General features: G+C 67.9%; 2 protein-coding genes and 1 pseudogene across 4 annotated transcripts in view; 2 read left to right on the forward strand and 1 right to left on the reverse strand.

The window, feature by feature from the left end:
• Positions 1-3171, reverse strand: part of SPTBN4 (spectrin beta, non-erythrocytic 4) — a 68844-nt gene extending 65673 nt beyond the window's left edge. For all 3 annotated transcript variants that reach the window (XM_039510553.1, XM_039510552.1, XM_039510554.1), the window contains exon 1: positions 3103-3171. The gene's annotated coding sequence lies outside the window, so the exon portion shown is untranslated. The remainder of the gene's footprint in view (positions 1-3102) is intronic.
• Positions 3172-6657: 3486 nt separating this feature from the next.
• On the forward strand, positions 6658-15647 carry BLVRB (biliverdin reductase B). The gene is made up of 5 exons (XM_039509805.1): positions 6658-6802; positions 12530-12691; positions 13608-13697; positions 14627-14758; positions 15053-15647. Exons 1-5 carry the CDS (start codon positions 6721-6723, stop codon positions 15214-15216), a joined length of 630 nt encoding a protein of 209 aa, XP_039365739.1. The 5' UTR covers positions 6658-6720; the 3' UTR covers positions 15217-15647.
• Positions 15648-21261: 5614 nt separating this feature from the next.
• On the forward strand, positions 21262-26050 carry LOC120388670 (annotated as a pseudogene).
• The last annotated feature ends 102 nt before the right edge of the window (positions 26051-26152 follow it).

Below are 26152 nucleotides of genomic sequence, written 5' to 3' on the forward strand. Positions count from 1 at the left end.
TCCGCGTCTCCTCCCTAGCCTGGCCCGATCCTTCCCCGGTAACAGCCCCTGTTAGCCCAGCTCAGGTGGTGCCTAGGGGGGTTCTCATGGCTGCAGCCCCCCTTGTTCTGCTCCAGACCCGTTTACAGCTTTGGCCCAAGGCGGGAATCCTTTGGCTCTCTGGGCCCCCCCCCCCCTTCTCAATGGAACAGCCCCAGGTTTAAGATGGATTCCAGCACCAGGTGACACGTATCAGGGGGTGGCCGGGTTCGTCTGTATCCACAAAAACAACGAGGAGTCCGGTGACACCCTAAAGAGTAACAGATTTATCTGGGCAGAAGCTTTCCCAGGTACAAAAGCTTCTGCCCAGATAAATGTGTTCGTCTTTAAGGTGCCACTGTACCAGGTGACATGATCATGTGTCCCCAGCCTCCATTCCTCCGGCCTGACTCCCAGGGAGGCTTACAGGTAAACAGAGCCATTTACACCCAATTGTCCCGGTCAATGGGAGCCCTCAAGCTTCCAAGCCACCATTAATGGCCTCCACTTGGCATAATGACAGTAGGACTCGGAGTTAACTTCATATTCCTAGATACAAGCTTGGTCTGTTCATACAAACGGGCTGACCACACTCAGGAGATTAAAAGCTTTGTACCGACCCCTCACCAGAGACCTTTCGCATGGAGCATATTCCAGTGACATTGTCTTCACCCTCATCAGCACATTTCCATAAACCGTTCTGCAGCGCAGCGTCACAAGGAGATGAGCCTGAGAGCCAGGCTCAAACCGCCAGGCTCGCAGCGATCTCCGGGAGAGGCCAGGGCGGGAGGAAAGCGGGGGCGGAACCGCTGCTGGGGGCTCTTCGAGCACAGACCCTGCTGAGCCAGCGCCTGGCAGGGAGCCGGGTAAACGGGCTCATTCCCGTGTTCCCAGCCGGGCAGGGATTGCGATCGCCTTGGCCGGAGGGGCCTTGTGCCTAGCGCAAGCTGGAGCCCCTCACCTCAGCGCCCGGCCTGCAGCCCAGAACTTCGGCTGCGCTGGAGCAGAGCCTGGGGAAGGAGACGCCCAGCCCCTCGCCGACGGCTCTGCACGTCATTTCTAGCCTGAGCTCGTCCTGCTCTAGTGTCCGGCTGCTGCCTTCGCCGGCTCTAAGCCCGGAGTTCGCACCCACGCTGGGCCCATTCTCCGTCCAGCGCCCTGCAGCGCCCGATGGCCGGGAGCGCTGCCCCGAACCGGCTCGCTCAGCGCCGGGCCCAGGCAGCGGGGCTCTCTCGCCGTCACAGGTGCTCCCGTACCCGGAGGAGCTGAGGCCTGGTGAGGTGGCTGTGCCGCTGGCACCGTTATCCACACTGAGTCTGCGGCAGAGGGCGGGACGGGTTCCCCGCGCTGGAAAGGAGCCTGGCTGGCATGAGAGCAGCACGTGAACCTGCCCAAGGAGCCGGCAGCATCATGGGTCTTTCCGTCTCCCTCAGAAGGGTCAGGTTGCAGCAGAGCAAGGGGGTGGATGGGCTGATCCTCACCCGCCCCCTGCTCCAGTGCTGGGGCACAGCCCCACAGGGCAGGATCCTGGCACCGTTTGGAACTGAACGATTCCCTCTCATCCTGGGGCAAAACAGGAGGCCTGGCGCCTGGATTCCCCTCGAGGGACCAAGGCCAGCCAGGCAGAGCCTGCCGCGGGTGCTGTGAGCTGGGCGATGCAGGAGTCAGCCTGGCCCCTTCTGGCCTGGAAATGCCTGGATAGAACGCACGGCCAGCCAGGCCCGCTGGGGTCTGCCAGCCAGCCAGGAGCAGCAAATCAACCGGGTCTGGCCGGGCACCTGACCCAAGCCAAGCCCTGGGGCAGCCGGAGGCCGCAGGCAGGTAGGGAGCCGTGTGGCTCTGTCCCTCGCCCGCCCGCGCTCACACATACGTCCCCAGGCGCTCGTCCGTCTGGAAAACGCCAGCACGCTGGGCTACTGCAATGGACGGCGGAGGACGCAGTCGGGGAGGGGCGGAGATGGAATCGCGTTGGGAGGCACAGAGAGAGGACACAGCTGGGGACGGATGGACAGAGGGGGACACACAGACAGGCTGCCAGGGGGGAGATACAGAGACGCACAGGTGGGACCCAGCCTCCGGCCCCACGCTCTCCCTATGCCACCGGCTTTGTTTTAGCCGCAGCCTCCAACTGACCTGGAAAGCAACCCCCCCTCCCCCCAGGGGCTGGAGGAATAAATTAAAACCTGGACAAGGCTGGGATGGGACCTTGCCCGCCCGGCCGCAGGGTCTGCCCCCAGCCGGAGCTGTGCTAGCCAGCTGGCTCCTGGCCAGGCCCCCCGGGTTCAAGAGCGGCTGGGGGGAACACGCTCAGCTCTCTGCCCTGCCGTTCACCTTCGGCAGCCATGGTGCGGGAGAGGGACACATGCAGCTTGGGGCAGGGATGCAGGAGGGTCACAGGGTCTCCTCGTCCCAGGGGCACCGACAGGGCCACAGGCCTCTGCCTGGGTCCGGCCAGGGCCGCCACCTGCCTGGGCCCGGAGAGCCGGAGCGACGCTCTTGGCAAACGCCAGCCCGGCCGAAATCCCAACCTGCCCCCCAGCCGCCAGCTCCACGGGGTCCCAGACACGCAGGGCGGCTCGGGGCTCAGCTGGCTGGGGGCGAAGGGACAAGCGCCCCCCCCCGGCACACACCCAGCTCCGGCTGGCGACCCCGAGGGGCCGTGAGCACCCACAGACAGCGCTCGGCTGGCACCCTGGGGTGGTGCCCTCCACCCCCCCGCGAGGGGGGCTGCCCCCATGCCCATCCCCCCCTTCCCACGCCACCTGCCCGCGCCCCCCCCATGCCCGCGCCCACCCCCGCGCGGGGGGCTCCACCCATCCCCCCCTTCCCCCGGCACCTGCCTGCGCCCCCCCCCATGCCCGCGCCCTCCCCCGCGAGGGGGGCTCCCCCCATCCCCCCCTTCCCCCGCCACCTGCCCGCGCCCCCATGCCCGCGCCCACCCCGCGAGGGGCTCCCCATCCCTCTGCCCCCTTCCCTGCCACCTGCCGCGCCCCCATGCCCGCGCCCACCCCGCGAGGGAGGCTCCCCCCATCCCCCCATCCCCCGCCACCTGCCCGCGCCCCCATGCCCGCGGCGCAGGACTCACCGGCGCCGGCTCCCGCAGCATCCGGGCCCGGTGCGCGCCGCAGAGCCCGGCCAGGCAGCCCGCCGTCACCGCCGCCCCCGCGCCCGGCCAATCCCGCTCGGCGGCGCAGCCTCCCCGTCCCCGCCCGGCTGCCGCGGCTTGGCCGGCCCGGAGCGCGGAGCGAGGCGCGGGGCCGGGGCGCGCCAGGGGCGGGATGCGCTCGGGGTGCAGCCTGCAGGGCGCCTGGGTCCTGGTCCTGCCGCACGCCCGAGCAACCCCCTCCGCGGGGAGACTGTCAGTGGGTCCTGCCAGGCGGGGTCCGGCCCTTGGGGGTCCGGCGCGACGGGCCCCGATCTCGGCCGGGGTCTGGGCGGCGCCCGGCCCGACGGGGCCCTGATCTCGGCCGGGGTCTGGGCGGCGCCCGGCGCGAGGGGCCCTGATCTCGGCCGGGTCTGGGGGTGCCCGGCCCGACGGGCCCGATCTCGCCGGGGTCTGGGGCGCCCGGCCCGACGGGCCCTGATCTCGGCTGGGGTCTGGGCAGCGCCCGCACGACGGGGCCCTGATCTCGGCCGGGTCTGGGCAGCGCCCGGCGACGGGCCCTGATCTCGGCTGGGGTCTGGGCGGCGCCCGGCCAGCGGGGCCCTGATCTCGCCGGGGTCTGGGCGCGCGCCCGGACGGGCCCTGATCTCGGCTGAGGTCTGGGCGGCGCCGGCCTGACGGGCCCTGATCTCGGCTGGGGTCTGGGCAGCGCCCGGCGCGACGGGGCCCTGATCTCGGCCGGGGTCTGGGCAGCGCCCGGCGCGACGGGGCCCTGATCTCGGCCAGGGTCTGGGCGGCGCCCGGCCCGACGGGGCCCTGATCTCGGCCGGGGTCTGGGGGGCGCCCGGCGCGACGGGGCCCTGATCTCGGCCAGGGTCTGGGGGGCGGGATAAAGTGGGATAAAGGCTCAGCAGGAAAGGGGAGTTTGCCCCTTGTAGATTTATGGGGCCCCCGGGAGCCCAGCTGAAGCCAGGAGCTGCAGGGAGCAGAGCAGCAGAGGGTGACTCTGGCCCTTTGACCTGTGCCTGGTTTGGATTGTTTCCTCGGGTTCCCACTGGTTCAGGTCAGTGGGGAACGTGAGCCCGTTGCAGGATCAGGGACGTGGGGCCGAATGAAGACAATTTGGGTCACAAGGTCCATCCTACTGGGCCCCCCGATGCTGTAGCCCTGTCCGGCCGTGGCCTCTGGCAGAGCAGTTCACCCCTCCTCCCGCTGCTGTTCCAGGCTCTCTGCAGACTCAGGAAGGCACCGTGCACCTTGGGTGTGCGCCTGGCACAGGGGGTCTCAGCCTGTGCTGACCCCTTTCACACAGCAAGCCCCTGAGTGCCACCCCTTACACATGGCAAACACGTGTTTATCTATTTAACACCATTAGAAATGCTGGCGGCAAAGCGGGGTTTGGGGTGGAGGCTGGCAGCTCGTGACCCCCCATGTAGTAACCTTGTGACCCCCTGAGGGGTCCCGACCCCCAGTTTGAGACCCCCTGATCCCGCGCGGGTGATGTGGGAGGGTGGACGGGATCGAGGGCAAAGAAAAGGACAGTGGCTCTGATTCCTCACCTCCCCTGGAGCCCTGTGGTCAGGAGAGAGGAACTGAAGCTGGAGCCGGCCCAGAGAAGGGTGGCTGGGAGGCTGTGGGGAACGGCTGGGGGAGGAGGGATCGGTTTGCTCCCTGGAAATGCCTCCAGGGGTCAGGACCGGCTTGTTTTCGCCGCCCCAAGCAGCGCCGAATTGCAGTCCATGTTCCCTTAGGGCAGCAGGCGTGTTTCCTCGGCGGCAGCAATTCGGCAGCAGCTTCTGTGTTTAGCTGAAGCCACCGCGGAAACGCATGTGCCTCCCTAAGGGCACACAGACTCCCCCCCCCCATCCGTGGCGGCAATTCGGCGCTGCTTGGGGGCAAAACCACAGGGACGGCCGCCCCTTGCACATTGCCTTCGAATGCTGGTGCCTGGAGCCGGCCCTGCCAGGGGAACCGCTCGAGCTCCAGGCGAACTAGGCAGCAGCCCATGGCCGCTGGGCCAGCCCTGAGCCACGCGGTGACGCCGGGGGCCAGGTGGCACCGACACTCTGGTTCGGCCTGGACTCACACGGCCTGGCTGGAGGGGCAGCCCTGCGGGCTCCCCACACGCCCTGGGGAGGAACCTCGGTTCTAGGTGGCAGGAGGGGGCTGCCGCGGGCGGCAGAGCTGAGCAGCCTCTGGGGAGCGCGGCCGCAGCTAACGGGCAGCGTTGGCACCAGAAGAAATGGCGGGAGCCCAGCCAGGAGGCAGCCCAGCTTGGAGCTGGGGAGATGGTTTCGTCACGGGAGGAGGGAGGTTCCTCCGCACAGGAGCAGGGCAGAAAACAGCCCGGCAGATTTGAAGATGGAGTTTGGTGAGTTTGAGTCATTGTGGCTGGTTCTCCGAAAACACCCAGGAGACCAATGATCCAACCCGCAGGCCAGATTCAGTGAATCCTGGTCACGGCCCACCCGAGGCATGAAGTGCATCTGCTAAGAAGTGGGCAGCCGCCGCCAGAACCGCCACCGGTGCTGGGACCCGCTAGGGAAGGGAGAGAGACGACAGAACATATCATGTTGCCTCTATATCAATCCATGGGACGTCCACAGCTGGAATCCTGCGGGCAGATGTGCTCACCCCATCTCCAATAGAGGTATTGGACTTGGAAAAGGTTCAGAAATGCTGCGGGGTCTGGACCGGCTGCTGTGTGCGGAGAGCTCAATCAGACTGGGACGGTTCAGTGATGGCTAAGGGGGGATGGGATAGAGGGCTATAAAATAGTGACGGGTGTGGAGGAAGTGACTAGGGACGTGTTATTTGCTCCTCAGAAGGACAAGAACCAGGGGTCACCCAATGACATTAACAGGCAGCAGGTTTAAAACAAACGAGAGGAAGTGTTTCTTCACCCAACGCACAAGTAACCTGTGGAACTCCCTGCCAGGGGATGTTGTGAAGGCCAAAAGTAGAACTGGGTTAAAACAGAGTGAGATGAGCTCCTGGAGGGTGGGTCCATCAGTGGCCATTAGCCAGGATGCTGAGGGATACAGCCCCGCGCGCCGGGTGTCCCTAGATCTGTGATGGCTGGAACCTGGGACGGATCACTGATAACCCCCCTGCTCTGCTCATTCCCTTGGGGCACCTGGCCCTGGCGCTGTCAGAGACGGGGCGCGGGGCTGGATTGCTCTGACCGCTCCCAGGAACGTGACAGGACACGGTGGCAAGGGACGGACTCGCTGCCCCGGGCGGGCTCCGGTTCTGAGTTCCGACACTTGGCACCAGCTCTGAACGGCCCCGGGGGCTGGGCGGACGCAGGCAGGCGGCATTCGGCGGGCGGCTGGTGGCCTGGCAGGAGTCTCGGCACCGGGCACTGGGCACCGGGCACCGGGCAGTGCAGGAAAAGGCCCTGGGGGCAGGGAGACGAAGCCTGTGGCTCTGGTGCGGGCAGAAAGGCAGGTGGGAGCCCAGAGACGGGGCGGGCCGGGGAGCCCGGGGCAGGGGGCTGGCTCGCGCTGTGCCCGGCCCCGGGGGTGGAGCTGCGAGGGGCGGGATCTCCCCGCACGGGGAGCCGGGAGCCGGAGCGGAGCGGAGCGGAGCCGCCCAGCATGGCAGCCTGCAAGAACATTGTCATTTTCGGGGCCACCGGCATGACCGGCCTGGCCACCCTGGCGCAAGCCCTGCAGGCGGGTAAGCGGCGCGGGGCCCCCCGGTGCCTGGGCACAGAGAGGGGCTGCACGGGGGGCGCGGAGCCCCCGGGGAGCGGAGCCCGAGGGAGGCACCTGCTGCCGGTTCCAATCCTGCCTCCGTCACTCGCTCCCTCTCGGGGTCTCTGCTGGGGACCCACGTTCCCCGCCTCGAACATCGGGTAACGGATCCTCCCCGTGTCTGCTGCGACCGGGGGCGTTTGGGGGCAGGGGCTGCCCCTTGCTCTGTCTGGGCGGCGCCCGGTGCGACGGGGCCCTGATCTCGGCCGGGGTCTGGGCGGCGCCCGGCCCGACGGGGCCCTGATCTCGGCCGGGGTCTGGGCGGCGCCCGGCCCGACGGGGCCCTGATCTCGGCCGGGGTCTGGGCAGCGCCCGGCGCGACGGGGCCCTGATCTCGGCCGGGGTCTGGGCGGCGCCCGGCGCGACGGGGCCCTGATCTCGGCTGGGGTCTGGGCGGCGCCCGGCGCGACGGGGCCCTGATCTCGGCCGGGGTCTGGGCAGCGCCCGGCGCGAGGGTCCCTGATCTCGGTCTGGGTCTGGGCAGCGCCCGGCGCGACGGGGCCCTGATCTTGGCCGGGGTCTGGGCAGCGCCCGGCGCGAGGGGCCCTGATCTCGGCCGGGGTCTGGGCAGCGCCCGGCCCGACGGGGCCCTGATCTCGGCTGGGGTCTGGGCAGCACCCGGCGCGAGGGGCCCTGATCTCAGCCGGGGTCTGGGCGGCGCCCGGCACGATGGGGCCCTGATCTTGGCCGGGGTCTGGGCAGTGCCCGGCGCGAGGGGCCCTGATCTCGGCTGGGGTCTGGGCAGCGCCCGGCGCGAGGGGCCCTGATCTCGGCCGGGGTCTGGGCAGCGCCCGGCGCGAGGGGCCCTGATCTCGGTCGGGGTCTGGGCGGCGCCCAGGCGCTACGTGACTGCTGGGTCTCTGGGTGGGGAAGACACATGTGAGCTGGCGAGATAAGATGGGGGCGTTGGTATCAGGGCTGCCAGGGGCCAGAAACCGCTGAACAGACCCAGCGTAGAGGGGTGGGGTGTTTTTAACCCCGTTGCACCGAGCTGGCGCTAGTGTAGCCTGTCCTGGTGCTGCGGGCACTCACAGGGTGGGGGCCTTGGTGTCTGTGGGTGCTGGGCTCAGCTCTGCCACTGACTCTGCAGAAATGGGGCACAGCCCGTCACTGCGTGACTCAGTTTCCCAGCTGCGGGTGGGGGAGGGTGGAGCACTTTGCGGCCCCTCTGATGAACGGGGCTACGCACCAGCGCCTGGGCTTTCTCCACTCCAGCCCCGCTCGCTGTGGGTGGTCGAACACTCGCAGTGGCCTGACTCGGTGGCAGATTTCGCGGAGGGCCACCAGTCCGCAGCACAGATCTAGGCATGGGGAGGGGACGCTTCCCTCACTCCCAGAGGCTGCACTTGCCTCCGTCCCCATCTCGGCACCGGCACAAGCCTGGTGCATTGAGCGATCGGCCCTGGCGTGGCCGTCGCACAAGGCACCCGAATGCTGTGCCCTGGGTCCCTGAGCCCCACCCCGAGCGGTGCAGGGTCAGCGCTGGGTGAACCACGAGCGAGGCCCGTCCCAAGCAGCCAGCGGGTGGGCGCTCGGCTACAGGACCCTGAGAGCCAGCAGCTGGGGCCAGGAACCCCCCCGGGACGCTGCTGCCGTGAAGGTTGAGAGGGGCTGGATCGGGCTCGCTGGGCACGGCGGAGAGCAGAGACTCCAGGAGACAAAGGCAGAGCTGTTAGGTGTATTACGGCAGCACCAGGGAGCCGCAGTCCTGGAGCCGGACCCTGCGGTGCCCGGTGCTGCACGGCCCACAACAGACGGGCCCTGCCCCGCTAAGTGAGGAACGAGACGCAGCGGCTGGACACTGCAGCCAGGGGCGGCTCTAGGCACCAGCAAACCAAGCTGTTGCCTGGGGCGGCCAAATCTAGGGGGCGGCAGGCTGGGCCGGTGGACCTGCCGCAGTCATGCCTGCGGGAGGTCCACCGGAGCCGCGGAGGCCCGGACCTGCCGCCGGCATGACTGCGGCGGGGGGCTCGTCCCGCGGCTCGGCTGGACCTCCCGCAGGCATGACTGCGGCAGCTCAAGCGGAGCCGCGGGATCCGCGAACCGTCCGCAGCCGTGCCCGCGGGAGGTTCGCTGTTCCCGCGGCTCCGGTGGAGCTCCCACAGTCATACCTGCGGCAGGTCCGCTCGTCCCGGGGCTCCGGTGGACCTGCCGCGGGAGCTCAACCGGAGCCGCAGGAAGAGGGGACCCGCCGCGGGACCGAGGAAGGGCGGCGCAGCGCTCCGCGCTGCCTGGGGCAGCCTAATTTCTAGAGCCGCCCCTGACTGCAGCGAGTAAATTCAGGCAGGTTGGTACCAAGCGCTGGAGCAAACGACCTGGGAGACGGCGACCCCCAGCAGCCAGCGCCTGCAGATCCAGCCCGAGCGTCTCTTTCCACAGCCCCCCTCCAGCACGGCCACCAGCTCGGGCTGGGTGCGACCCTCACCCTGGGTTACCACAACGGCAGAGCGGGTGGGGCCCCTTGTGGCTCCCTGAGGCTGCAATCGCTGGGCCGGGGGCCAGGCCGAAGGAGAGCCCGGCCCTGCAGCCCCGGCTCTGTCCGTGGGAGGCCCCGGCTTTGCCCCCATCCACCAGGACTGTGTGTGAAATGCCGCCTAGCGGGGGAGGGCCAGGCCGGATGCCTGGGTTCTCTTCCCTGCTCCGCCAGTGACCAGCTGGTGACTTGGGCAGGTTCCCCCGAGTCTCACTTCCTCAGTGAGGAGCATCCGGCAGCTTCTGTAGAGTTGTCAACTAATGGGAAGTGCTGTGCTGGACCTGGGGTAGGATTAACCCAACAAAACCATTTATACTGCAGGAGCTGCCCGAGGCCTCTCATGCCGGGCGCCGCCCAGACCCCGGGTGAGATCGGGGCCCCGTCGGGCCGGGCGCCGCCCAGACCCCGGGTGAGATCGGGGCCCCGTCAGGCCGGGCGCCGCCCAGACCCCGGGTGAGATCGGGGCCCCGTCGCGCCGGGCGCCGCCCAGACCCCGGATGAGATCGGGGCCCCGTCGAGCCGGGAGCCGCCCAGACCCGGGTGAGATCGGGCGCCGCGCGCCGGGAGCCGCCCAGACCCGGGTGAGATCGGGCCCGTCGCGCCGGGCGCCGCCAGACCCGGGTGAGATCGGGCCCGGGCCGGGCGCCGCCAGACCCGGGTGAGATCGGGGCCCCGTCGCGCCGGGAGCCGCCCAGACCCCGGGTGAGATCGGGGCCCCGTCGCGCCGGGAGCCACCCAGACCCCGGGTGAGATCGGGGCCCCGTCGCGCCGGGAGCCGCCCAGACCCCGGGTGAGATCGGGGCCCCGTCGCGCCGGGAGCCGCCCAGACCCCGGGTGAGATCGGGGCCGCCGCGCTGGCGCTGCCCAGACCCCGGTGAGATCAGGGCCCCTCGCGCCGGAGCCGCCCAGACCCCGGTGAGATCGGGCCCGTCGGGCCGGCGCCGCCAGACCCGGTGAGATCAGGGCCTCGCGCCGGGAGCCGCCAGACCCCGGGTGAGATCGGGGCCCCGTCGCGCCGGGCGCTGCCCAGACCCCGGGTGAGATCAGGGCCCCTCGCGCCGGGAGCCGCCCAGACCCCGGGTGAGATCGGGGCCCCGTCGGGCCGGGCGCCGCCCAGACCCCGGCCAAGCGCCGGGCAGCATCTCACACCTGGTGTGCACTTGTGTCAAATGCGTTTCACACCCAGTGTGCACTGGCGTCACATGTGCCGAGCACCAGGCAGCGGCTCACACCTGGTGTGCGCTGGTGTCACACGCGCTGGGCAGCGGCTCACACCTGGTGTGCGCTGGTGTCACACGCGCTGGGCAGCGGCTCACACCTGGTGTGCGCTGGTGTCACACGCGCTGGGCAGCGGCTCACACCTGGTGTGCGCTGGTGTCACACGCGCTGGGCAGCGGCTCACACCTGGTGTGCGCTGGTGTCACACGCGCTGGGCAGCGTCTCACACCTAGTGTGCGCTGGTGTCACACGCGCTGGGCAGCGGCTCACACCTGGTGTGCGCTGGTGTCACACGCGCTGGGCAGCGTCTCACACCTGGGGTGCGCTGGTGTCACACGCGCTGGGCAGCGTCTCACACCTGGTGTGCGCTGGTGTCACACGCGCTGGGCAGCGTCTCACACCCGGTGTGCACTGGTGTCACACGCACTGGGCAGCGTCTCACACCTGGTGTGCGCTGGTGTCACACGCGCTGGGCAGCGTCTCACCCCCGGTGTGCACTGGTGTCACACGCACTGGGCAGCGTCTCACACCTGGTGTGCGCTGGTGTCACACGTGCTGGGCAGCGTCTCACACCTGGTGTGCGCTGGTGTCACACGCGCTGGGCAGCGTCTCACACCTGGGGTGCGCTGGTGTCACACGCGCTGGGCAGCGGCTCACACCTGGTGTGCGCTGGTGTCACACGCGCTGGGCAGCGGCTCACACCTGGGGTGCACTGGCGTCACATGTGCCGAGCACCAGGCAGCGTCTCACACCTGGTGTGCGCTGGTGTCACACGCGCTGGGCAGCGGCTCACACCTAGTGTGCGCTGGTGTCACACGCGCTGGGCAGCGTCTCACACCTGGGGTGCACTGGCGTCATACAGGCCCAGAGAGACTCAACCTCTGTGTCAGAGCTGCCAGCGAGGGAGGGTCCGTCTGGTCCCGCAGCTCAGATGCCCGAACAAGGCAGAGCTCCCTGATCCTGCTGCGTCACGGTCTCCCCCCCCCCGGCCCCCCCCCGCCCCCGTGCTCTCTCACCACCCTATGGCGGGGAGCATGGGGGAGGGGAGAACAGCCTGCTCCTGCTGGCCCCAGGCCGGGGCTCTGCTCCTCCATGGGGGCCAGGGATGGGGGGTTAAAGCCCCTTTGCTGCCCCGTATCCTGGGCCCTGCCTGGCTTTGGAGTCAGGTACAGCAGCCTCAAGGCTGCTCTAACTCCCGCTCCGCCCCCATGGGGCAGGGAATAGCCACAGCACAGTGCGCCCCGATCAGCGGAGTGGGGCACAGAGACCCTGGCGACGGGGACTCTCGGTAGGACCGGGGGGTTCTCAATGTACCGACCTCTTTGCAGCCCCAACCCACACAGCCTAGTCACACTCCCCCCACCCCCAGGGCAGCCCCACGCCCCAGGATTGCTCTGGGGGAGACGCAGGGGGCCTGAGCTCCCCCTCTACCGGCTGAGAGCAGGTGCTGCAGGTGCGAGGTGTGCCCTGCACAGTGCAGCGTGACCTTTGGGCAGGGGCCGGGGGGGCTGCTGGGTCTCTGGCCGAAGCTCCCACACCAGAGGGGTCCCACTACCCAGCCAGAGACTGACAATAACTCCTGGCGCTTTGCAAACTGCCAAGAGATTGGTGTCAAAGGTGTTGTCCCCTGTGAATAGCCAGGGGAAACTGAGGCACAGGGACGTGGCAAGGCTGAGGCCACACAGTGAGTATCAGAGCCAGGAAGGGAACCCAGGAATCCGGGCTCCCAGACCACCCCCCCTTGCTCTACCCACTAGCCCCCACTTCCCTCCCAAAGCAAGGGACAGAACCCAGGAGTCCTGGCTCCCCCACACCCAGTCTAACCACCAGACCCCACTTCCCTCCCAGAGCCGGGGATAGAACCCAGGCATCCTACTCTCACCACTCGACCCCACTCCCTCTGGCACCACCCAAGGCTCCCCCCCGCGCACACCCACTCGCTGTCTCTCCCGCTGGCAGGGTACCAGGTGACGGTGCTGGTGCGGGACCCGGCCCGGCTGCCCCCGGAGCACCGGCCGGCGCGGGTCGTGGTGGGCGACGTGCTGAACCCGCCAGACGTGGACAAGGCGATTCAGGGGCAGGACGCCGTCATCATCATCCTGGGCACCCGCAACGACCTCAGTACGACGCGGCCCCCAGGGACTGGGGCCCCTCCCTCGGCCCCCGCGCTCCTGCCCCCCGGGGCCCCTCCCTCGGCCCCCACGCTCCCCACTCCTCTCCCCTGGGGCCCCTCCCTCAGCCCCCGCGCTCCCCGCTCCTCCTGCCCCCCGGGGCCCCTCCCTCAGCCCCCGCTCCTCCTGCCCCCCGGGCCCCTCCTCAGCCCCCGCGCTCCCGCTCCTCCTGCCCCCCGGGGCCCCCCCCTCGGCCCCCACGCTCCCCCCTCCTCCCCCCTGGGGCCCCTCCCTCAGCCCCCGCGCTCCCCGCTCCTCCTGCCCCCGGGCCCTCCTCAGCCCCGCGCCCCGCTCCTCCTGCCCCCGGGGCCCCTCCTCAGCCCCCGCCTCCTCCTGCCCCCCGGCCCCTCCTCAGCCCCCGCGGTCCCCGCTCCTCCTGCCCCGGCCCTCCCCAGCCCCAGCGCTCCTGCCCCCGGGCCCTCCTCAGCCCGCGCTTCCCGCTCCTCCTGCCCCGGGCCCCTCCTCAGCCCCCACGCTCCCTGCTCCTCCTGCCCCGGGCCCCTCCTCGGCCCCGCGCTCCCGCTCCTCCTGCCCCCAGGGCCCCTCCTCGGCTCCCGCGCTCCCGCTCCTCCTGCCCCCGGGCCCTCCCTCGGCGCCCGCCGCCTCCTCCTGCCCCGGGCCCCTCCCTCGCCCCACGCCCCCGCTCCTCCTGCCCCCCCCTCCTCCTCCCCACCCCTCCTCCTGCCCCCCGGGGCCCCTCCCTCGGCCCCCACGCTCCCCGCTCCTCCTGCCCAGCCCTGCACCCTCTGACCCATCCCCTGCCTCCCCCGAAAGCTCCCCCTGCCCCATCCCATCCAGCGAATTCCCCTCCCCTTGGCACTGCCCCCCAATCCCTGGCGCCCCCCTGACCCATCTCCCCCATCCAGGCCCCACCACCATGATGTCTGAGGGCACCAGGAACATCGTGGCGGCCATGAAGGCCCACGGGATCCGGAAGGTGGTCGTGTGCCTGTCGGGTGAGTCCAGCGGCGCCGCCCTGAGCTGTGCACGGCCCTGCCCGCGTCTCCCTGGGCTCGTGGCCGGCCAGCGGGGGCCGGATTCCGGCCAGGTCCTGCCCCGAGCTGTGCGGCTCTCGGGGGACCTGCTCCTGCGCCCGCTATGGAGGTTTCTGGTCCAGCCCCTCCCCGCGTTAGCGGCTCCGGTTTGCCAGGCTCTTGTGCCAGCTCCGGGATTAGCAGAACGACGGGGCAGGTGGGAGCCCCGGGGGCTGGCCGGCCGCGAACCCGCTGGAGAAACCCCTTGGAAATGGTTCAGCGGGCGCCGTTCCAAGCCCTCCGGCCTAGCGCCAGGGGGAGAGATGCCAGAGGGAGCCGAGCACCCTGGGGTGGGGAGTTATCGGCATCTCCCTCATCGCCTGGTCCTGGGCTGGCCCCGCCGTGCAGCGACGCCTCGTGGGTCTTTGGGAAGGTTCCTCACCCCTTTGCCTCGGGCCCCTTCGCTCCCTGGTGTCCTGGGGGCCGGGGGGCTGCCCCAAGCTGGGAGAAACGAGCCCCGTGCGGTAACCTGGCTGCAGGGCTGCCCGGCAGCTTCCTCGCGTGCGACGCCGGAGGCTCCAGGGTTACCCGCTACTGTCTGACGGGCCTTGCAGGTGCCTCACGTCTCTGCCTTACCGGATACCCCCGTGGGCAGAGCACAATCACCAGCGGCTTTGTCCTCGCATCCCCCGGGGTAAGCCCTGCCTCTCAGCTGGGGGACAAGAGGACCTGCCCAAGTCACACAGAAAGTCAGTGGGAGAGAACCCAGGAGTCCTGGCTCCCAACCCCCTGCTCTACCCACTAGCTCCCACTCCCCTCCCAGAGCTGGGCAGAGAACCCAGGAGTCCGGGCTTTGCCGCCATTGCCCTCCCTCCCCTGTTCTGACTCTCCCCTCATGCCCCTCCCCATAGCTTTCCTGATGTGGGACCTGAAGAAGGTGCCACCCAGGCTCCTGCCGGTGACGGAGGATCACATCCGCATGCACCAGATCCTGCAGGAGTCGGGGCTGGACTGCGTCTCCGTCATGCCGCCCCACATCGCTGGTGGGTAGGGGGCTCTGGCTGGGACTGGCTCTCTCTGCCAGTACCTGGGAGAGGGGGGCCGGGTGGGCTCCCCCCCCGGGTCACGGGGGCAATGGGTGGGGCAGGATACCCCCTCCCAGTTGGAGGGCTGGGCGCAGGCCTGTGTGGGTGGGTGACTCGGAGCGGGGCCCAGGTCACACACACACACACCTGGGCGGGCTCGCTGGCCGAGCAGGGGGCTGGCATGGGAGGACGGGGCCGGTGACCCTCCGTGCCGGCTACGTCCCAAGCCGTCCCTCCCTCCCTGCCCGCCAGACGACCAGCCGCTGACCAGGGACTATACGGTGACGGTGAACACGTCCGGCGGCGCCCGGGTCATCTCCAAGCACGACCTCGGCCACTTCTTCCTGAAATGCCTCACCACCTCGGAGTACGACGGGCAGAGCGTCTACCTCTCCAGGAACTACGCCAAGGTGTGAGGGCGCCGCGCCGGCCCCCCGCGCTGCCCCTGCCGCTTGGATCCAGCCGCCTGCCGCCACTTACCCCCAGCCTCGCTGCCTGCTCCGGATCCGGGGGGCTCGGCCCAGCTCCTAGCCGCTCCCGCAGCGCAAGTGGGGCTGCCGGGCCCCTGGATCGGCGGCCAAAGGAGCGAGTCTGAACGGCCCGTGGCGGGAGAGAAAATTCAGCCTCCAGCTCCCCAGCGTCTTTCCGCAGGTCAGTTTGCGAAGCTCCTTTGGGGCCAGCACTCAACCCCGGCTGGAGCTGCCCTGCTCACCCCATGGCGACCCCTTGCTGCCGAGCCCAGGCCTCGGGCTGCCTTTGCTATTCAGCTGTGGTTTGCTTCTCGCAGGCGGCAGCAGCCTCCGCCCACCTGCCGCGCGGGGACGAGTAAAGATTTCCTATTTTCTCAGATTGCATCTCGCGAGTTTCTTTCATCTCTGAGCAGCCAGCTCCCCAGCGTGCGTGTTCCTCGTGGGGTCATTGCGGGATTAGCCCGTGCAACTCCTTGCCACTAGACTGCAATGGAGCGTTAAGGCTCCGATGAGCAGGAACAGCCGGTGCTCCGGATGCAGAGATTAAAGCTACAGTGGAGAATTTGGGACAGTGGGCACCCCCGGCTGCAGAGCCCCCCGGCTGCAGGGCAGCAGCGTCACGTCACGCTCCGAGCACCTTTCCACCCCGGATCTCAAAGCACTTCACACAGACGGGGCAGGACCATTATCCCTGGGGAAATCAAGGCACAGAGCGGGAAAGTGACTTGCCCTAGCTGGGAACAGGCCCTAGGTGTCCCGTCTGCCCGGGGAACCGTTCTAACGCTCGAGCTAAGAGGGTTCATGTCTCCCTGGGGGCGGCACTGCGGGGTCTCTGGAGCAGCTGCTGCTGGCCCGTTGCAGCCAGGATACTGGGCCAGATGGGCTCTGGTGTGATCCGAGGGGTGGGGTGGGGCGATTCCTCAGCCCCCAAACAGCTGTACAGATATTAGCCAATTAGCCCCTGGTGCCCTGCATGGCAGGCAGGCATCCCCACGTGCCAGAGGGGGAACCGGCCGCTGAAGAGGGAAGGGCCAGTCCACTGAGGATCGCACTGGCCCCTGAGAACAATGGGCTCTGCTGGGGGCTGAGTGGCACCATGGCCCAGTGGTTAGACCACCGGCCTGGGGCACGTGGGAGACCTGGACCAATAACCATGTTTCTGAATCCTGTACAAGGTACCAGGCCTAGCCACGGAGCCACAGTGTCCTCTGATGGGCTCTGCACCCCAGGGAGCTCCTCAGCAGGGCTGCAGACTGTTTAAAGGGATAGCACCCAGGTCCCATTTGGGGAAACCGAGGCACGGAGCAATGCAGCGACTTGCCCAAGGCCATAGAAGGAGGCACTGGTAGAGCCAGGCGTTGAAGCTACGTCCACAGCGGGAGAACAAGGTGCTGAATCCAGCTGAGCTGCTGTACCCAGCTTCCTGGAGATTAGGCAGGAAGGGAACCCTGGGCTCCTCCGGCCTGACCTGCCTAGCCCTGGCCTGAGGCTGGAGCACATCTCCCCGAGGGGCAGCCTGGGTGTAGCCACGAAGGGCCGTAGGGTTTAGGTGCCACCGCGGGGCACCAGCCTGCAGCTCGACCCATGGCATGCACATGGCCACTTGGGTCCTGGCCCCCGGGCGCCCGTCTCCCGCCGGAGCCCCCGAGCAATGCCCACGCCGGGGGAGACAGGGACTTCGCCGCCGGCCTCACGTCGGTGCCTGACCTGGGCAGGGGCTCGGATGCTGCCCCTGAGATCGGGCCCCCGGGCGAGTTCACAAAACACCAGCTGGGTTTGGGGGAGGAAGCTCTCCCTTGTGAGCTGTGCGTGGGGCACCCCCCAGCAGGTGGGGGACACCTGGCTCCAGCCCCCCCTTGGGGAAATGGGGGGGAGTGAACAGGGATCTGGCAGCTCTCGGGTGAGAGAGCCGTTGTTCCATTGCCAGCCAAAGCTTCACAGGGGAGGAAGGAAAACGGCGAGATTCTGGGCCTGGGGGCAGGATGATGCTTGGGAGACACGGTCTCATTCCCCAGACTCCCCACGCCCCCCCCAGGGAACCACACTGGAGGCCAACCAGGCGGGCGTCTTGTTCTGTGTCTGTGCAGCACCTAGCACTCTGCGCACCATGGCAACGCAAGTAATAAACCATCACCCAAGGGGGCAGATCCTGACCTGCCCCATCCCCTGCAGCTGGCAGCTCAGGAGCTGACCCCCCTGCAGCCTGGCAGAAACCAGCTGGTGCTGCACACACAACCCACCAGTGCCGCAGGGCTTGTATCTGCAGCTTTCACTCACCAGGCCAAGTCTCCCTGGCAGCCCTGGGGTAGCAGGGACAGGCAGCAACAGGCCACAGAGCCCAGGGGAGCTGCTGCCAGCTCCCTGCCCCCACCCTGGGCATGCCAAGGCATTAACCATAGACTCCCTGGATCACACATCTCCAGAGCCAGGGACAGAACCCAGGAGTCCTGGCTCCCCCCCAACCACCAGCCACCACTCCTCCCAGAGCTGAGAAAGAACCCAGGAGTCCTGGCCCCCAGCCCCTCCCCTCCCCTCCCAGAGCTGAGAAAGAACCCAGGAGTCCTGGCTCCCAGCCCCCACTACCCTCCCCGAGCTGGGAAAGAACCCAGGAGTCCTGGCTCCCAGCCCCCACTACCCTCCCCGAGCTGGGAAAGAACCCAGGAGTCCTGGCTCCCAGCACCCCCAGTCTAACCACTAGACCCCACTCCCCTCCCCAAGCTTGGAGAGAACCCAGGAGTCCTGGCTCCCAGCACCCCCACTCTAACCACTAGACCCCACTCCCCTCCCCGAGCTGAGAAAGAACCCAGGAGTCCTGGCTCCCAGCCCCCACTCCCCTCCCCGAGCTGGGAAAGAACCCAGGAGTCCTGCCGCCCAGCCCCCACGCACTAACTTCCCTCGGACCCAGGAGTCGCGCTGCTCGCTCACCCCCGGGCTGGACCTTTCAGACCCGGGGCAGCGGGAGGCGATCGCAGCCCCCCGGGGGGCGGGACGGAGACACCTGGAGCGGCCAGGTGAGTCCCCGCTCGGCCAATCCCAGCCTCCCGAGGCGTCCGAACCAGCCAATGGGGGGCCGGGCTCACTCAGGAGCGGCGGTAGGTACCGGGCCCCGGGGGGGAACCTGGGCTCCGGGCCGGGCCGGGATTTTGCGCTGGGGTCTGGACACCCCGCGGCACATCCCTTATCTGTGCCCCCCCCAGCCGCCCTGCAATGGGGGCTGCACCCCCCGCTCACCCCTTACCTGTACCCCCCGCGCCCCTCCCCCCGGTAGCCCTGCAATGGGGGCTGCACCCCCCGCTCATCCCTTACCTGTGCCCCCCGCGCCCCTCCCCCCGGCAGCCCTGCAATGGGGGCTGCACCCCGCTCACCCCTTACCTGTACCCCCGCGCCCTCCCCAGCAACCCTGCAATGGGGCTGAACCCCCTCACCCCTTACCTGTGCCCCGCGCCCCTCCCCGGCAGCCCTGCAATGGGGCTGCACCCCGCTCATCCCTTACCTGTACCCCGCGCCCCTCCCCGGCAGCCCTGCAATGGGGCTGTACCCCGCTCACCCCTTACCTGTGCCCCTGCGCCCCTCCCAGCAGCCCTGCAATGGGGCTGTACCCCGCTCACCCCCTTACCTGTGCCCCCGCGCCCCTCCCCGGCAGCCCTGCAATGGGGGCTGCACCCCCCGCTCACCCCTTTCCTGTGCCCCCCGCGCCCCTCCCCCCGGCAGCCCTGCAATGGGGGCTGCACCCCCCGCTCACCCCTTACCTGTGCCCCCCGCGCCCCTCCCCCCGGCAGCCCTGCAATGGGGCTGCACCCCGCTCACCCCTTACCTGTGCCCCGCGCCTCCCCGGCAGCCCTGCAATGGGGCTGCACCCCGCTCACCCCTTACCTGTGCCCCCGCCCCTCCCGGCAGCCCTGCAATGGGGGCTGCACCCCCCCCGCTCACCCCTTACCTGTACCCCCCGCGCCCCTCCCCCAGCAGCCCTGCAATGGGGGCTGCACCCGCTCACCCCTTAGCTGTGCCCCCGCACCCTCCCCAGCAGCCCTGCAATGGGGCTGCACCGCTCACCCTTACCTGTGCCCCCAGCGCCTCCCCAGCAGCCCTGCAATGGGGCTGCACCCGCTCACCCTTACCTGTGCCCCCAGCGCCTCCCCAGCAGCCCTGCAATGGGGCTGCACCCCGCCTTACCTGTGCCCCCGCGCCCCTCCCGCAGCCCTGCAATGGGGCTGCACCCCGCTCACCTTACCTGTGCCCCCGCCCCTCCCGGCAGCCCTGCAATGGGGCTGCACCCCCTCACCCCTTATCTGTGCCCCCGCCCTCCCGGCAGCCCTGCAATGGGGCTGCACCCCGCTCACCCCTTACCTGTGCCCCGCGCCTCCCCAGCAGCCCTGCAATGGGGCTGCACCCCTCACCCCTTACCTGTGCCCCGCGCCTCCCCCAGCAGCCCTGCAATGGGGCTGCACCCCGCTCACCCCTTACCTGTGCCCCAGCGCCTCCCCAGCAGCCCTGCAATGGGGCTGCACCCCACTCACCCCTTACCGGGGCCCCCTGCGCCCCGCCCCCCGCAGCCCTGCAATGGGGGCTGCACCCCCCCCGCTCACCCCTTACCTGTACCCCCCGCGCCCCTCCCCCAGCAGCCCTGCAATGGGGGCTGCACCCCGCGCACCCTTACCTGTGCCCCCGCCTCCCGGCAGCCCTGCAATGGGGCTGCACCCCGCTCACCCCTTACCTGTGCCCCCGCCTCCCGGCAGCCCTGCAATGGGGCTGCACCCGCTCACCTTACCTGTGCCCCTGCGCCTCCCCAACAGCCCTGCAATGGGGCTGAACCCCCTCACCCCTTACCTGTGCCCCCGCCTCCCCCAACAGCCCTGCAATGGGGCTGCACCCCGCTCACCCCTTACCTGTGCCCCCGCGCCTCCCCGGCAGCCCTGCAATGGGGCTGCACCCCGCTCACCCCTTACCTGTACCCCGCGCCTCCCCGGCAGCCCTGCAATGGGGCTGCACCCCGCTCACCCCTTACCTGTGCCCCGCGCCTCCCGGCAGCCCTGCAATGGGGCTGCACCCCGCTCACCCCTTACCTGTGCCCCCGCGCCTCCCCAGCAGCCCTGCAATGGGGCTGCACCCGCTCACCTTACCTGTGCCCCCGCGCCCCTCCTCCCAGCAGCCCTGCAATGGGGCTGCACCCAGCTCACCCCTTACCTGTGCCCCCCGCGCCTCCCAGCAGCCCTGCAATGGGGCTGCACCCTCACCCTTACCTGTGCCCGCACCCTCCCCAGCAGCCCTGCAATGGGGCTGCACCCGCTCACCCCTTACCTGTGCCCCCTCTCCCAGCAGCCCTGCAATGGGGCTGCACCCGCTCACCCCTTACCTGTGCCCGCGCCTCCCCAGCAGCCCTGCAATGGGGCTGCACTCGCTCACCTTACCTGTACCCCGCGCCCCTACCCCAGCAGCCCTGCAATGGGGCTGCACCCGCTCACCCCTTACCTGTGCCCCGCGCCTCCCCAGCATCCCTGCAATGGGGCTGCACCCGCTCACCCCTTACCTGTGCCCGCGTCCCTCCCCGGCAGCCCTGCAATGGGGCTGCACTTCCTCACCCACCTGTACCCCGCGCCCTCCCCCAGCAGCCCTGCAATGGGGCTGCACCCCCCGGCTCACCCCTTATCTGTGCCCCCTGCGCCTCCCCAGGAGCCCTGCAATTGTGGGCTGCAACCCCCCGCTCACCCTTACCTGTACCCCTCGCGCCCCTCCCCAGCAGCCCTGCAATGGGGCTGCACTCTGCTCACCCCTTATCTGTGCCCCCCCTGCACCCCTCCGCCTTGCTACAGTCTCTCTTATCTCCCCACCCACACACGAACTTCATCTCCAGCAGTTGCACAATATTGAAGGTGGGGGTGGGGGTGGGGTCTGGGGAGGAGGGGCTCCGCCCGGCTGGGGGCTGGGCCCAGTTGGGAGGGGGAGGGAGCTGTGCCCTGCTGGGGGGAAGGGGAAGGAACAGCTTGGAGGAATGTGGGGGGTGGCAGAGGGGTGCATGGTGGTAGGTGTAAGGTGTTGGGGGAGGGTTTGGGGAGAGGCTGGGATGTGGGGGGTCACCTGTCCCCTCTAGGTGCTAGTGGAGAAAGGGGGCAACTGAGGGGTGAGGGAGCCTGGAGGGCTGGGAGTCGGGGTGGGGGAGCGGTGGGTGGAAGGTTGCGGGGTGGGGGAGCCTTGGAGGGCTGGGAGTCGGGGTGGGGAGCGGTGGGGTGGAAGGTTGTGGGGTGGGGAGCCTTGGAGGGGCTGGGAGTCGGGGTGGGGAGGCGGTGGAGTGCGGGGTGGGGAGCCTTGAGGGGCTGGGAGTCGGGTGGGGAGGGGCAGTGGGGTGGAAGGGTGGGGGAGCCTTGGAGGGCTGGGAGTCGGGATGGGCGGTGGGGTGGAAGGTTGCGAGGGTGGAGGGGCTGGGAGTCGGGTGGGGAGGCGGTGGGGTGGAAGGGTGCGGGAGTGGGGAGCCTTTGAGTGGGCTGGGAGTCGGGGATGGGCGGTGGGGTGGAAGGTTGCTGGGGAGCCTTGGGGCTGGGAGTCGGGGAGGGGGTGGGGGGTGAAGGTGCTGGGGGCAGGGCTGGGAGTCAGGAGGGGTGGGGGTGGAAGGTTGCGGGGTGGGGGAGCCTGGAGTGGGCTGGGAGTCGGGGTGGGGAGGCGGTGGGGAAGGTGCGGGGTGGGGGAGCCTTGGAGGGGCTGGGAGTGGGGGATGGGCGGTGGGGTGGAAGGGTGCGGGGGTGGGGTATCAGGTGTGACCCAGGGTTTATAATGTCCGGGGCGGGGCGCTCGTTGCTGGGCCGGAGCCTGCATCCCACATGGGCCAGGAGATGGGACAAGCCGGCCGTCAGCCCGGGACCCCAGGGAAACGCTCTCGGCCCAGCGTGTGGATCCTCGGCGGGGAGGGGGGGCACTGCCCAATAATGGGAATGTTTCTGGGCCAGGCCAGAAGCCGGGATTGCTGGCCCCGAATGGCTGGTGTCTCCCGTCCGCGCTTGCCAGGTTTGGCTGGAGCCGGAGCCGGGAAGGAAGCGCCTAGATCCCCTGCGGATCAGGAGCGACCTTTGCCACCCCGGCCAGACTGGGCTTAATTCAGTGACGGGCATTTGGACGCTGGCTCTGGAGGCAAACAGCTTCTGCTGCTCCCCTTCAGCAGGGCTGGCGGCCAAGGCTGCCCCTCCCTGCCGAGTCGCCCAGGCCGCTGGGGGTCACGTTGCAGCTGGGGGAGGGACAGGGCTGCTCCCCGCTTGCGTTCGGTTTGGGGCGTTTTGCTGAGGTCGCTGGGTGGGCGAGAGCCCTTGTGGGGATGCCGTGATCCTGGCCAAGCCCCTTTGCCGGGGTGGCCGATTTCCCTCGCACTGGGGGAAGCTGTCGCTGCTCTAACCTGTCCCGGCGCTGACTGGGAGCCTCTGCCGGGCCTGCAAATCTCCTCAGTGTAGACACGGCTTAAGAAATGGACCTTTCCCCTAATCAGGTTCTCTCAGTGGAGTTCACTGAGCGCGATTTAAACCCCCGGGTTCGCACCACTGGCGACGTCTGTGGTCTGGCCTGCAGCCAGAACCCACGTGGACATTGCTGCTTCGCCGGGGGGGTGTGTGAAAATGTCACGCCCCAGAGAGACCCAGCCCATGTCCCAGTGTAGACGCTGCTAGATTGACAGTCGATCTCGAGCCGCCTCTCGGGGTGGATTAACTGCAGGGAGAGAGAGCTCCCTTCTGCCGGGGGTGAGTGAGCCGGCCGACCGCCCCACTGCGCCCCTTAACAACTTCACGGCCCCCGCGGCGCGGAGTCACGACCCCCGCCGTGAGGTCGACGCGGGCTCAGTGTAGACGTCACGTCACTTACGTCGACTGTTCCTGGCTTTCAGGAGCTGCCCAGCAGCCCCCCATGCAGCGCTCCGGGTGAGGCTGCACACCACCGGCGCTGGGAGCTGCGTGTAGACGTGCACCCGCGATGGACTGTGGTGGAGTAGGAAGCACAGACTGTCTGTGCGGGGGAGGGGAGAGCCAGAGGTTTAGGTGAGAGGCAGGAATTCAACCTGTGAGATGAGCTTGGCCTGGGGGAGGGGAGGTGACACCTCTGGCCAGGGGAGACAAAGGAAGGAGGCGGAGGAGATAGGAGGGGCCGGAGAGGACTGGGAGACGAAAGTGGGCTGGAGAAGAGAGGGGAGCAGGTAGACCGAGCTCTGATCCCCGGGGGGGGGGGGGGGGGGCTGTGAGGCCCCCCAAGATGGACCTAACCGGGGGGATCTGGTTATCTGGGCCTGCAAGACCTGTGTTGGACTGTGTTCCTGTCGTCTAAATAAACCTTCTGCTTTACTGGCTGGCTGAGAGTCCTGGTGAATCGTAGGGAGCACGGGGGTGAAGGGCCTGGGTCCCCCACACTCCGTGACAAGGACTGACTGGCGGCTGGATGCCAACATAAGTCCACTTTGTAGTGTAGACGTGGCCTGAGGCTAAAACTCCACCTGCTGCGTTTCTGCCTTACCCTCGCCCTGGTTGGTCCGGGTGGAGCCGTGACTTTTCTCAACGTCCCGGCCTCGCTTGGCACTGTTGCCGCATGCCGTTAAGCATCTGGTGTCTCTTGGGTGGCTGCAGCGCAGGGATCCCCGGCCCGGGCGTGTAGAAGTAACATGCTCTGTTGCAGAGACGAAGAGTCAATGGGAGGAACAGACTTGACTGAAATAAGCAGGCGCCCTGTGGCATCTCTTGTGGCTAGTGACTCTGAGCGTTCGGCCAGCTGATAAAGGCTGCTGCCGGATTTTTGGGGTGGTGGTGGTGGTGTCTGAGATGGTTTGTAGAAAGACAATACTGCGGTTTCTCTAACTCACCCCGCCCTACACCTCTTCCTTGCAGGGAGCGATGCCTGCGGCAGAGAAGCGCAAACTCTCGGCGAGGGAGGATGTCTCGAGCGATGCGGTGGCTCCTCAGGACGCCGAGCTGTCTGTGCAGCTGCGCCGGTCTCTCTTCTACACCGCGGTGGATAAATTCAGGAAGGAATGCGTGGAGAAAAGGCCTATCCTACACCGCCACGTGCTGATCTGCAACACCCTCCATCGAATCCGGGAAGAGATGTGCCTGGAACAGAGCCTCCTCCCTGGCCTGAATCCCCCGGCCGTTACGCATCCACCTCCTGGCCAGCCAGAAGTTACCCCCCCATCTCTGGCCTGGGAGGTGACATCCCGGTTCAAGGCAGCGAGCCAGCCAGCCTCCGAAAGGCCCGGGTGACGCGGAGACAGCAGGGTTCGCCTTTTCTGCAGCCTCTGCCGTTCCCGCCATCCTGGAGGAGCTGGAGCTGGGCCGGGATCCCGGTGGCCTGCAGGACTTGCTTGCAGACCCCAGACCTCCTGTGGAAGAAGCCGGCTTGTCCCAGAGCCACCGGCAGCCAGACGCTGGAGCGAGCCACAGGCTGGAGACAACAGGCAGCCGCTGTGCGGCTGACGAGCTTCACCAGGGTTCGCCAGCAGACGCCGCAGCAAACCTGAGCCTGGGAACCGCCTTAGGGGAAGCGTGGCCACAGGCCAAGCTGCTGCTGGCCAGCACTGAGTTTGCTAAACCTGCCGATTCCTCCTTCGGGAGCTTTGAGATCCTGGACTCCGGCTACCTCAGCGACCTGGCCGGGGACGATCTGTTTTCCGACATCGACACTTCGGGCTTCGAGAGCTTCGGGGCAGAAGCGCCCAGCAGCCGGCAGCCCTCCCAGGCCAGCGGTGACCCGGCAGTGCCCTGCAACACGGCGGGGAGAGAGTGGCATTACCTCGAGCACCTGATGGAGATAGTCATGGGCTCCTAATGCTGCGCTTCTCCTGCCCGTCCTCCGCATCCAGACACAGGCCGCTTGAGTTCCCTGCCGAAGCCGGGCCCCTTGAATGGGGTGTTTGCCGTGTGTGTGAAGAGCTGCCCATCTTGGTATGCTGCTCGGCCAGGGGCTGGGGGGTCACGGTAGCACTGCACCTGTTCAGCGTTAGGATTATTATAAGCCACAGGCAGCGGACGCGCTCCGTCCTGTCGGTGCCTGATGGTAACGGAACAAAGAGCAGGCACCTTCTCCCAGAATTCTTGGGCTGTACAGAGAGCTGCAGCCTGGCCATTGCAATCTCCAGCTGCGTTAGCGATGGCCCTGCAGGCTCGGGCAAAACTCCTGTTTAAATCGCGTTCGGCCCAAGAGGGGAGCAGGGCTCGGTGTGGAGAAGTGGATGCACAAGGAGATCTAGTAGCTTTTCTTCTTAACTGAAATTACGTGACCTTTAACTAAAGCCATGGTTAAGCAACAAGCTTAATTTATCTTACAGCATTGTGTGTGTGCACGTTTCAATCTGTAATTTGCACCTTGCAAGTAATTGCAGTTTTTCATACCTGACAAGCTCAAATCATGCTGTAATCTGGGTATAAAGGATTCAAATATCAGTGTAAAATCACCCACGTGTGGCAAGTGCCCTGAATCTGCTGAGAAACTCTAGGGCAAATGCTCCTTATGCAGAGCTGCATAATTAAACTGTTATGTAGAGTTGCTCTACCTGAATTGTGAGTTTAAACTTTTGCACTGATTGCACCTGTCTTGTTAAACGTGATTGAATGAACTGTAGCTGGCTGCTCAGACACACGGGCACATATTGAAACAAACTGCGCTGGCGAAACTCGCGATGCCGGGTTACTTTTCTTACTTCACTTTGTGAATAAAAGTATTGGCTCCAGGGAGGAGGGAGCTTTCTTCTTTCCAGTGCGCCGAGCCCACGGGAGTGTCTGCCGGGAGCTGCAGGGTGTCACCGGGGGTTCGACTGGGGATGGTGGGGAAAAGGCGCCTTTTAATTCTTCTCACTGAAATCTCTAGGAAGGTTGATCTGGGGGCTGCAGGTAGGAATGGGGGGAGGGGCAGCTCAGTGGTTTGA

This window comes from Mauremys reevesii, linkage group 22 (genome assembly GCF_016161935.1).
Source record: "Mauremys reevesii isolate NIE-2019 linkage group 22, ASM1616193v1, whole genome shotgun sequence".
Classification (NCBI taxonomy): Eukaryota; Metazoa; Chordata; order Testudines; family Geoemydidae; genus Mauremys; species Mauremys reevesii.